Here is a 12,940-nt window from a genome sequence, read left to right as displayed (position 1 = left end):
TCATGATTTGAGCCAAAGACAGATACTTAACAACTGAGCCACCCAGGCACCCCTTCCAGAACGATTTTTTTTTTAAGATTTTATTTATTTGACAGAGTAGGCAGTAGAGAGAGTAGAGTAGGCAGCTGAGCAGAGAGCCCGATGCAAGGCTTGATCCCAGGACCCTGAGATCATGACCTGAGCCGAGGGCAGAGGCTTAACCCCCTGGGCCACCCAGGCATCCCCAGAATGATTCTTATTTGCAATCTTGGGATGAAAATCAATCAATGCAGATAACAAAAACTTCTATTTCATTAGCATAATTCAGATTATAAATGATTTTAACACATGACATTTCAATTTTTTGTAAATGCTATTCATCAATTTCTTTCTACAACTCTGAACACCTTGATGAGAAAAGATTATTTCCTATGGTGCGTGCTGTGAAGTATGTAAACCTGGCGATTCACAGAGCTGTACCCCTGGGGCTAATAATACATTATATGTTTATAAAAAAAAAAAAAAGAAAAGAAAAAACACAGAAAAAAAAATAGAAGCTTTTTTGGTTTCTTCAATTATTTTTTTAGTACACAGAGGCCCTGAGACAAAATTGTTTAAGAACAGTTGCTTTAGGAAGGCATTTATTTTCTCAGTTGGTGTGAGATGTACTAATAATAAAGATTGTTACTATCTGTTGGGGAAAAAAAAAGATTATTTCTAAAGTATGTACAACCTACATAACTAAAATTTTAAAATCACATGTAGAATTCATAAAAGCTCTTATATATCCTGTTCAACTACTTGACAGGAGTTTGTTTATTTTTACCAACTGATATTTTATGTAATTATATATTCCACATTATGATGACCACCTTGTAATAGATTTTTACACAAATATGAAATACTACATATTAAGGCTTTCATCAGCTTTATTAAAGAAATCTAATAAATTTTATTTATTTTTTATAGATTTTATTTATTTATTTGACAGACAGAGATCACAAGTAGGCAGAGAGGCAGGCAGGGGCGGGGGGGGTGGGGGGGAAGCAGGCTCCCCACTGAGCAGAGAGCCCAATACAGGACTCGATCCCGGGACCCTGAGAACATGACCTGAGCTGAAGGCAGAGGCTTTAACCCACTGGGCCACCCAGGTGCCCCAAGAAATCTAATAAATTTTAAAGATTTTTTTTCTTTCTTTTTTACTCCCCCCTACCCCCTGCCCAACCAAGCCTTCTACTGACCTGGTATATATTTGATACAGTAAATTTTTCTGTATCTCTTTAACCTATAAATACTACAGAACTACTAACTGGAATTGCTGTATCTTAAAGAAGGTATCTTTGACTTAAGTAAAAAATATCTTGAGGGGCGCCTGGGTGGCTCAGTGGGTTAAGCCTCTGCCTTCAGCTCTGGTCATGATCTCAGGGTCCTGGGATCCAGCCCCACATCAGGCTCTCTGTCAGCAGGGAGCCTGCTTCCACCCCTCTGCCTGCCTCTCTACCTACTTGTGATCTCTCTCTCTCTGTCAAATAAATAAAATCTTTAAAAATATATGTATATATCTTTAAAGATTCACAAAGGATTATTAAAATTTCACTTTCTTAGTCACTTCTTTACATAATAAATGAAAATATTTCACTTAAGTAAAAGATACCCCATCTTCAATAAGCCTATTGGGATGACTACTGGATAAATCAGAAAGAAAAGGAAACTACACAGTATTGAGTTTCCACTGGGTAAATCCAAAAACCTTTTCAGACTGTACGTTATGTCAGAGAATATCCCATAAACCCAAGTTTAATATATATATAGTAAGTAAAAAGTACAAATATATACTTTAACACAACTTTAACGCAGAAATAATGTTTTTGGGCTTACAGTCTGCTGAGTGTCACCATGTATTAACTTTCTTGAGAAAGCACTACAAAAGTATGCCGTAATCATCACTGCACAGGTGTTTCATGATTTGTTTTCCAGGGAATGTGGAATAATGAGTAACCATTACGCTTTACACGATGGGCACAACAAATATACTGTAACATGCCCCTCACATCCTATTTTACTATCTGATAACTTGAGAAACCCATTATCCTTTAACAATATAACCTAGAAAGCTATCAACATACTATATAGCTGACCTCTGTTATCCAACACCTATCGTTTGGGGGGAGGCAGAGCTAAAGAGCCTTGCCTCTCTCAGCAATCTGGCCATCTACAAAATTGAGGATATATTCTAATTAATTCAAGGTACAGGTGACTACTTTGTACTTCAATGGTGATTTTACAGTATTTTATAACTCAATGTGATTTTGTATTCATATGTCCAGTATACGAAGTGGTACTGGGAGGCATGGAATGCAATAACTGAAATTCATATTACCCCAAATTTTGATATTAGCTATTACTTACATACCACCTCCTTTTGCTTAATGTTTTAACAGTGTGAGTAAATTCCAAGAGTGGCGTATTAATCAAAATAGGATTCTCTATGGTGCCACTTCTGGTAACAATATAATAAGCAAAAAATGATACACAATGAAGAGAACATAAGGATTATAGACAAACGATCACTTAATAAGCTCTTGAAAAACTGACAGTTGGTACTAAGGACTTAAATTTAATGTACTTACCTTAACTCTTGATGACTTCCTAGATCCTTCACGAAAGGCCTGAAATAACATTAAATTCTGAATGAGTTTTTCTTTAAACTGGATATAATATTTAAGAATCAATCAGTTCACTAAAGTCATCTACTAGAATATTATTCTATTACTAACAATAGAATGCAGACAGGACGCCTGGGTGGCTCAGTCAGTTAAGCATATGTCTTCAGCTAAGGTCATGATCCCAGGGTTCTGAGATCAAGTTCTATCAGGCTCCCGCTTCAGTGGGGAGTCTGCTTCTCCCTCTCCCTCTCACTTCTGCACTCATGTATGCTTTCTCTCTCTCCCCACCCGACTCTCAAATAAAATTAAAAAAAAAAAAAAAAAAAAAAAAAAAGAGTGCAAACCTTGTATACCTGAAACTAAAATAACAATTTATGTCAGCTATACTCAAATTAAAAAAAATAAGAATGCAGACTATGTAAGAACATAAGAATGTGTATATGATACTGCCCAAAAAACCCTCACGTTTTCTGTGTGCTCAATTATTACAACCATGAAAAAATATCTGATTAAAATTGAAAGGGTATTAAAAATATTACAATAATTTTACTGAAGTCATGAGTTTTGGGAGTGATAAAATAACGTTACTACTTTAATTCTCTAAGTCAACTAGTAAGTGATTTGAACTTGTGCCATTTAAGAAATAAGCACTGTGGTAAAAAAAAGAGTTGTATTTATTCAATAAATATTTAGTGACAGCTCACTAATCTGTGGGGTCCTGAAGTGGTATTTAACATTTATCTTCATCATCACTCCATCCCAAAAGTCTCTAGGGGGACTAACATAAGCCAAGAGTAAGCAATATAGACCCAAATATATTTAAGTGTCAAGTCTGTGTGTAGACTACATGTTAGAAGAAAGCAGGATTTACTAACAACAAAAACAAGGCAATGAACCTTCATGGGAAACATGGGAAAAGAGCTAGGTAGACTTTGGAGAATGGATGTACTCAGAGAGATGAACTGAAAGGAACCCAATCCTAGTACTAAAGAAATATGAGGGGCACCTGGGTGGCTCAGGTCATAATCTCAGGATCCTGGGGTCAAGCCACCCCCTGCCCCCGGGGGGTCTGGTACTCCTTTTCCCTCTGCATACCCCTCATGTTCTCCCTCCCTCTCAGATAAATAAAATCTTTAAAAAAAATTATAAAAATAATGAAAGAAGGCATTAAATAGGAAAAAATATGTCACAGTCAAGGAAAAATGAATTTATGCACTTGTACCTACTGAAGAGTATGAAATAAAATTGGCTAAGAATTAAAAATTAGATCTTGGAAGCCTTACTTTATAAAGTCCGATTTTATGATTCTGACTCAAATACAGTTATGCTTTTCTTTACTGTGGAAGAATCAGTAAAATACTTCTAAGCAGAGAAGAGATGTAAGAGCAATATTCACAGGAACATCATAACCAAATTGTTGCGAAGCAGAAAGATAAAGTTGGAGAAATTAAATATGGTAAGTTATTACTGCAATACAATGAGGTGATGAGGGCTTAGATGAGTTTGCAGAAGCAAAAGGAAGAAAAAAAAGAGACATTCCAAAGGAAAAAATTAATAGTGCTTTTGAAAATATATCTCAATGTCCAAAAGTAAAGATGACTTAAGATTTTTGAGGCTGGATAATAGCTATGCTGCTGAAATTAAAAAAAAAAAAAAAGAATTTGAAAGAGTCACAATACACGTCTTTTTCTATGCTACTCTGCATTATTACTAATATTAATACTTCATGGGGCACCAGGGCAATTCAATCAGTTAAGTGTCAGATTCTTTATTTCTGCTCAGGTCATGATCTAAGGGTCAGGAGATGGAGCCCTGAGCTGCTTAAGAGCCTCTTTCTCGGGGTGCCTGGGTGGCTCAGTTGTTGGGCGTCTGCCTTCAGCTCAGGTCATGATCCCAGGATCCTAGGATCGGCTCCCACATCGGCTCCCTGCTGGATAGGAAGCCTGCTTCTCCCTCTCCCACTCTCCCTGCTTGTGTTCCCTCTCTCACTGTGTCTCTGCCAAATAAATAAATAAAGTCTTTAAAAAAAAAAAAAAAAGAGTCTCTTTCTCCCTCTGTCTCTTCCACACTTAAAAAACAAAACAAGGGGAGCCTGGGTGGCTCAGTGGGTTAAAGCTTCTGCCTTCGGCTTGGGTCATGATCCTGAGGTCCTGGAATCGAGCCCCACATCGGGCTCTCTGCTCAGCGGGGAGACTGCTTCCCTTCCTCTCTCTCTGCCTGCCTCTCATCTCTGTCTGTCAAATAAATAAATAAAATCTTTTTTAAAAACAAAACAAAACAAAACAAAAACAACAGTACTAATACTTCATGTCCTGAACTGCTAAGACACCAATACCTTGCTAGGGTTTTATGAGTATTTAGCAACTGTTATCTATCCAGAACATCTACTATAAACTCCATTCAAATTTTTAACAATTAACAGTAACAGCAACATGCTGAATAAAAAGCAAAACTGTATAAATCCTTTTCTTATATATTTTTATTACATATTAACCTAAAATAGTAGTAAAACCTTAATAGTGGATACAGCTAACTAGATTTTTTTTATGCACAGTTCCTGGATTTTTTTCCTAACCTTTGTCTACATTTACTAACAACACGAGAGAAAAAAATCTCTCAAATACAAAGCAATATTCTGAAATAACTTTGACACAATCCAAGACTTAGGATTGATTGATTGATTGATTGATTGATTTTAAAGATTTTATTTATTTGACAGACAGAGATCCCAAGTAGGCAGAGAGGCAGGCAGAGAGAAAGGAGGAAGCAGGCTCCCTGCTGAGCAGAGAGACCGATGTGGGGCTCGATCCCAGGACCCCGGGACCATGACCTGAGCCAAAGGCAGAGGCTTTAAACCACTGAGCCACCCAGGTGCCCCAGGACTGATTCATTTTAAATAGCCAAAAGTCATTCCAGCCAGAAAAAAATGCAGAAATCAAAAAATAGATCTATTAAACCAAAAGACCTGAAACAAATATACAAGGATAAAATTCCAAGTAACATGTTTTTTAAAAGATTTATTTATGTATTTGAGGGAGAGAAAAAATAAATAAAAAGGACATAGAGATGAGGGTAAGCAGACTCCCCACTGAGGATGGAGCCCAACCAGGGGCTCAGTCAGTTGAACACTTAACTGAAGGAGCCACCCAGGTGCCCCTCAGGTGACTTTTTTTTTTTAAGCTTTTATTTATTTATTTGACAGAGAGAGAGCACAAGCAGGGGGAATGGCAGAGGGAGAAGGAGAAGCAGGCTCTATCCCAGGACCCTGGGATCATGACCTGAGCCAAGGGCAGATGCCTGTCTGAGCCATCCAGGCTCCCGAGAAGAGAGCATTCTAAATGGTTAAAGGGAACAGCATAAGGAAAGGTATCACCCAGTAGGACACCTGGCCGGCTTGGTTAGTACAGCCTGTGACTCCCGATCACAGGGTCATAAGCGCAAGCCCCACACTGGGTGTGAAGCTTACTTAAAAAAGAAAAGAAAAAGCTAACACCCAGAAAGTACAAGTAGAATTTAATAACAAACTATCCACAATGGGTAAAATGCAGGTAGAAGAATAGCAGAACTGGAGAGAGGGACATAATATGTGAAGACTGCTATAGTCAAGGTACCTTTTAAACAGAGAGGTGAAATGAGAAAATGCAAAGTACACGCTGCCTAGTAAACAACCAGATGATATCATGAAGAATTACTTGAGGAAAAAAATGCTTTCTCTGAAAAACCCTGATTATATATCTAGGGATAATTTCATTCTATAATAGCCATATAGTCATTGTGAAAAGTATTCTTTACCTTAGCAGACAAAACTCTTCAGAAGCATTTATAACAAAATTGATGAAAAAGTGGCCTAGAAATGATTCTGTGCCACTACATCCTTGGGATAATTTATCACATAGAATTTAAGTGAAAAAAAATCTACATGATAAGGAATTCAATAAATATGGGGGCTTATTAAAAAGATTAAATATAATTCAGAGAATAACTATAAACAATCATTCACAATCATTCTGTGCTCCTTTACCTGTTCATAAGCTATTAAAAATTTAGGACTCCCATTTCTGTTTTCTACAACAGCAATTTTTTTCTATATCATTTTAGCTTTTGCATTTCTATGACTAGTTTCACTAGTGATGATTGCAAATCATTGTGCAAACATTCTTCTCTATTACGCTACAATCTTTTAAACATATTAAAATTTTAAAATGAGTTTTAAAAAGCTTAAGATTCTAACACCTTTTCTGGCTACTATCCAATACTCATCTGCCTTTCCTGTAAAACTCAGCTCCCACCACTTTCCATACATACATGTTAAGAAAGGAAAAACTTACTTTTTTACACTTTGAAATATTTTGTTCTTTCTCCCCACTTTTTTTCCTTCTTTTATCATTAACCTTGGAAACTCTCGAAGCAGTCAGAGTAATCGATGTTGGGGTGTGCTGAAATGCAGTATATAATTCCACAGGAACCTCATCCCCACTCTCAGTTGCACTGGTATCACCATCTTCCAAGGCAAAACAGAAACTATTGTACTTGTAATACTATTTCAAACAAAACAAAAAACAAACTACATGGCATTCTACATGGCACACTGTTATCTCCATCTGTCTGAAGAATAAACATTTTTTCTTACTTCCTCACCTCAAAGACACATTCAAATGCAAACTACAAGTACCATTTCTTACACACTAAACTAGATAAAAAAAAGTCTAACATTACACAGAGATGGTGTGACTGTGGGAAAGCAGCACTTGCATAAACTGCAAGGAAATTCACAATTCCCTATGAAGGGGAATTTAGCCATATCTAGCAAAATTCTACATTTATTACCCTTTCACCCAGTAATCCCATTTCTAGTATGTATTCAAAGATAAAGTGAACGAAAACCACCGCCCCCCCCCCCCGGAAAAAAAACTTATCCAGGAGGGTTTCATTGAAAGTACTACTTGTAATAACAAAAAACAAAAAATAAAAAATACTGGAAACATCCTAAATGTCCATCAAACAGGAAGAGTTCAATAAACTATGATTATTCAAAACCATTTGTATTAGTACTGTTTTAAGCCAAAATGAAAGTTATATTGTAGTTACACTTCTAAAATCTATTCTTAAAAATGAAAAAATACTCTTCCATATGATAAACTAATGGATCACCATCTCTCTGAAAAGCAAATATATTTTAATACTTCTTTAAACCAATTTACCGTTGTAGAAAAACATGGATGATTTGTAATTTTTATTTTCCTCTACTTCCTAGGTTTTCTAAAGTAAGCACATTCTTATTCTATAATCTGTAAAAAAAGACTATTTAAAATCTCTACCTGACTATAAGTCATATACACAATCAACATTCACTGCTAAGGTGTTTACATCTGACTAAAATACACAGGCCACTCATTCTCTTGATCACACTGATCTTCATTTAGTATAGATTCTTTTCACCTACCTGACATATTCTCCCTTTTCCGGCGTTGTAGTAGCACTGCCCTCTCTTTATCCAAACTCCTGTATTAAAATATTAATGATTATTTATCAAACTTTCATGAATTTAGGTATAAGCAGATTGGTTTTAAACGTGAGAAACTTTACAATTTCTCTAATATGTTCTTACAGAAAAATGAAAAGTATAAAATATATGTATCGTCCCTTGCCTTAGTTAGATCTTATCCAGCATAATTAGCAGTAGATGCCAGTTAAGTGACTCTACTACACTTTTAAGAAAAAAACCTTTTAGTTAGGAAACAGCAAAAAGTCTGTTAAAAAAAGAATGCTATTTCATGAAAAAGATGGAGTATCTTGAAGGGATGGAAAGAAATGAAATCAACCTCTACATACCGCTATGAAGTGACCTTCTGCACGTATTTTTAAGAGAAAAAAGAAAATGTGGCAAAAACTATATACTATCACTTACCTAAGTAAGGAAAGAAATACAAATATGTATGTATATGTCTGTTTCTAATAAGGAAACAATGGAAAGAATAATCCATTTTTTTATCCTACTTCAGGGGTGGAAGGATATAATCACATTAGCATATAGTCATAAAAATAAAGTACAAAACAATCCTAAAAATAAGAAGTAACTAGATTATTCATATATTTCTGATAGGAATGTAAAATGGTACAACTGATTCACAAAACAGTTGGACAATTTCGTGTAAAACTAAACATGCCACTATCATGTGGCTGAGCAACTGCACTTTTAGGCATTTATCCCAGAGAAAACAAACTTAACACTCACACCAAAACCTGTACACAAATGTTCACAGCCACTTTATTTGTAATAGCCCAAAGGTGGAAAAGACCCAAATGTCCTTCAATGGGTAGGTGGTTAAACAAACTGTACGTATATATCACAGCACACCACTCTGCAGTAAGAATGAACAAAATACTGGTAACATGCAATGAATTGGCTGGCTCTCCCAAGAATTACACTGAGTAATAAAAAAACCCAATCCCAAAGGTCACATACTGTATGATTCCATTTATGTAACATTTTTGAAATGACAAAATTATAGCCATGGATTACAGATTATAGCAATGGAGTTGCCAAAGGTCAGGTATGAGGGGGGTGGGAGAAGTGGGAGGTGGTGTGGCTGTAAAATGCAACATTAGGGATCCTCTCCATGGAAATGTTTTGTTTCTTGACTGTATCAATGTCAATATCCTAACCATTATACTGTATTAATAGTTTTGCAACATGTCACCACAAGAGGGAACTGGGTAAAGTATATACAGAATCTCTGTATTATTTCATAACTGTATATGAATCTGTAATTAACTCAAAATAAAAGGTTTTATTTTAAAAAATCAAAAATAAAATAACATCAACATAGTGTGTATTCAGCTGGTGTTAAAATCACACAGTGAAATCCTTTTAAGGGACTTTAAACACAATAACCATACATTCCTTGTGGAACATAACTTAAGAAAAAAAAGTTCTAAACTCTTTCACATAGGGGCACCTGGCTGGCTCAGCAGTGGAGCATGCGACTCTTGATTTCAGGGTCATGAATTTGAGCCACAAGTTGGGTGTAGAGTTTACATTAAAAATAAATAAATAAATAAAATGAACTGTTTTACATAATCATATGGTTGGTGCTACTGTTGGTATTGTTGCCCTGAGACCACTGTATTTTTCTATGAAATGAAGCAACTAAGTAATTGGTGAGATTCTAATTACATTACTGTCTATACTGCTGGGAACTAGGAGGTAACAATGGAATACAGAAACGGCTAAATGAAAACTTTATGTTCCTAAATTTAAATTGCAATTATCTGTATAAACTCATGTACTTCATCTTAAAAATAACACACAAAGCGTTATTTCCTAGCTTTGCCTAAAAAGACAAAGACCTAGGAACATGACCAATCCAGTAGGAAGGAGCATGACTAGCTCTCAGATTCTACAACTGAAAACCAATTCTCAGTTAGAGGCACAAGAGTATAAAATAAGCTCGAGACTACTTCTTATACCAGAAAGCACAAAACCTATCAAGTACCACTAGGATACGGGCTCAAGAGCAAACCTGATAAGGTTCCCAATGACCAAAAGTGGACAAAATTTGAGTATCATTAAGAATAATAACTGCAACAGACTGATATCCAAGATGTTTAAATCCCTGAATTCATAATGATACTTAAATTTCTTTTCAGTATTCTGAACACTAGTAAATAAAGGGTTAGAATCAACAAGCATTTATCCTGCCTTTCTTTACCGAAATACAGTTGACTCTTGAACAACATGAAGAGTTGAGGCACCAAACCCCCACTGTGCAATCAGAAATCTGCATATAACTTTTGATTTTCCAAAAACTTAAAACTACTAAAAGCCTACTATTGAGTGTCAGCCTACTGATAACATAAACTGTTGATTAACACATATTTGGTATATGCATTATACATTCTTATAGCAGAAGTGCACCAGAGAAAAGAAAATATAATTAAGGGGGGGCACCTGGGTGGCTCAGTCAGTTGAGAATCTGTCTTCAGCTCAGATCATGATCCTAGGGTCCTGGGATTCAGCCCCACATTTGAGTCTGCTGGGTCCCTGCTCAGCAGGGAGTCTGCTTCTCCCTCTTCATCTAACAGCCTGTGCCCTCTCTTTCTCTCTCAAATAAATAAAATTTAATTTAAAAAAGAAAATGTGATTAAGGAAGTCATAAAAATCATTTACATATTGTATTGAAAAAAATTCACATTAAAAAAAGAAAAAATCCACATTTAAGTGGATCTGCACAGATCAGAACTATGCTGTTCAAGGGTCAACTATATTTCTTAAGAGAACTGAACAGTTAATATGGGAAAGTTTGTTTCTATAGAAATATTCCAGCTAATAAGTTAGAAGCAATAAGATTAACATGGCACTAACTTGCAACCCCTAATAAATTAATGCATCTATATAAGGACCATCAATGTGTCCTATCACAGAGACAACCAGATATTATGTGCTACCTGACAGAACAAAGTCTATGAAATATCCTCCTCTCAGCACTCCCCAAAAAATTGAACCTACAATCCCATCACACACTTGCTTACAGAAATACAAAGGATATAGAAACTGGTTATTATCATGATAATGCAATCAGCAAACAAATCAGAACAAACAATTCAGTTCCTTAAAAGTGAGACCAGAGTTGGTGGGGTAATGGAAGGAGGTTTGTATTACCAGAGTCTTAAGAGACAGATGTATATCAACCAATCAGTATTTTAACCATGGCTGAATGATAATAAATTTTATTGCACGTATAATAATGGTTTGGGATTGATTTTTTAAAAAGTTCTTTTACAGATACATATTGAATTACATAGGGATACATGTGTATGAAATACTATATCTGGGACTCCCATTAAAATATGTGAAAGGGAGAAGATATATATGACAGTATAAATGAAAAAGATTGTTGAAAATTATTGAAGCAGGGTGGTGGAACAATTATTTTTTATGGAATACATGGATCTAGTAACTCTTTAACATAGTGCACTCCAGTGAAAAAAGATGCCATCACTTAGAAGATGGACTACTATTTTATGCACTATTAATAAAACAAACAAAACAAAACAAAACAAAAAAACTCCACAAAGTAAACTATGGCATATTATCAATGGAAAAGACTCTTCTAGAGATGTCAGAATACAAAAAAAATAATGAACATATAAAAATGAAAAGTTTACCTTAGAATTGATGAAACACAGTAATCCATTAATTGTTTAATCCAGAATTCATACATAAACCTCTCTTAACAGAAGATTACTTCAGTAAATTAACTGGCAATCTTGTAAGTATGCACAACTTACCTAGGCTGACAACGTTCACATAAGTATGTATCAGGAATATGCTGCCTGTCAATCCCCATGCAGTCAATATGTTGCCAAACACTTAAAGAAAAAGCAGAACATATAAAATGTTAATAGAATAATTCTTAATTTAAGATTTGATTGTCTATTTAACTATCACTTAGTAAGCACCAACTTTGAGTTTAGCTCTATAAAAGGTGCTGTGAGGAATTCATAGAAATATGTCCTTGGGGAGATAAAACTTTGAGATGCAAAGATAAGAGGACAAATATAGGATATTTTATATATATATTTATTTCTGAAGCAAATATAACTTTTAATGTGAAAGGTGGTATACATTATAAATATTATCAAAAGTCACAGCATGAAGATGTCCACACTATTTGAAGTTAATGGGGAAATAACCCTGGAGAATAATGGACTTGAATAAAACCTCATTTGGGAGATTAGAAAGAAAAGGTGTCATTATAGCAACTTTTCTCAAGTAGACAGATGTAAGGAGCAACAGCCAGCAGGCAGTTATCTATATGAAGGGGGATTTTCATTCTGAGACATAAAGGGGGGTGGAACTGGATTAGTCAAGTGTGGTCAGATTATACAGGACTCAAAATTCAGGATGTGTACAGATCTCCTCTGACAGGCATGAGGTAAAACTAGAGGTGCTTTGGTGGTATACAGTTAATTCAAAGAAGTCAAGAAACTCAAAGCAGAAAAACCAACTAAGACGATTTTCCAACATTCCAAAACTTAAAGGACAGAACTAGAAAGCAGCAGAGAAGATAAATTTAAAAATCCAAGATACATTCCATAAGGATAGGGATTAAACCTATTCTGTCCTCAAATTATTTTTATGGAATACATGGATCACCTTGAGGCAATCTCTCATTTTGCTACTATTACTTATTTTGTTGCCAGGGCTTTAACTGGCCCAAAGCTGATAGACAGATAGACAGACAGACAGACAGACAGATCTTAATTACTCTTTATATAATAATTAGCCGTTT

The 12,940-nt window shown here is 35.3% G+C and overlaps 1 protein-coding gene across 6 annotated transcripts in view; it reads right to left on the bottom strand.

Annotated features, from left to right (window-relative positions):
* The window catches only part of KMT2E (lysine methyltransferase 2E (inactive)), a 99,516-nt gene that overhangs the window by 31,122 nt on the left and 55,454 nt on the right, over nucleotides 1-12,940 (bottom strand). For 5 of the 6 annotated variants that reach the window (XM_046021589.1, XM_046021585.1, XM_046021587.1 and 2 more), the window contains 4 exons: nucleotides 11,937-12,017; nucleotides 8,089-8,147; nucleotides 6,974-7,146; nucleotides 2,610-2,648 (listed from right to left, as the gene is read on the bottom strand). In XM_046021589.1, coding sequence (XP_045877545.1) covers nucleotides 2,610-2,648; nucleotides 6,974-7,146; nucleotides 8,089-8,147; nucleotides 11,937-12,017 — 352 coding nt within the window. The remainder of the gene's footprint in view (nucleotides 1-2,609; nucleotides 2,649-6,973; nucleotides 7,147-8,088; nucleotides 8,148-11,936; nucleotides 12,018-12,940) is intronic. The other variant, XM_046021588.1, reaches the window with a different exon arrangement.

This window comes from Meles meles, chromosome 10 (genome assembly GCF_922984935.1).
Source record: "Meles meles chromosome 10, mMelMel3.1 paternal haplotype, whole genome shotgun sequence".
Classification (NCBI taxonomy): domain Eukaryota; kingdom Metazoa; phylum Chordata; class Mammalia; order Carnivora; family Mustelidae; genus Meles; species Meles meles.
This window is presented reverse-complemented; position numbering and strand designations above follow the sequence as displayed.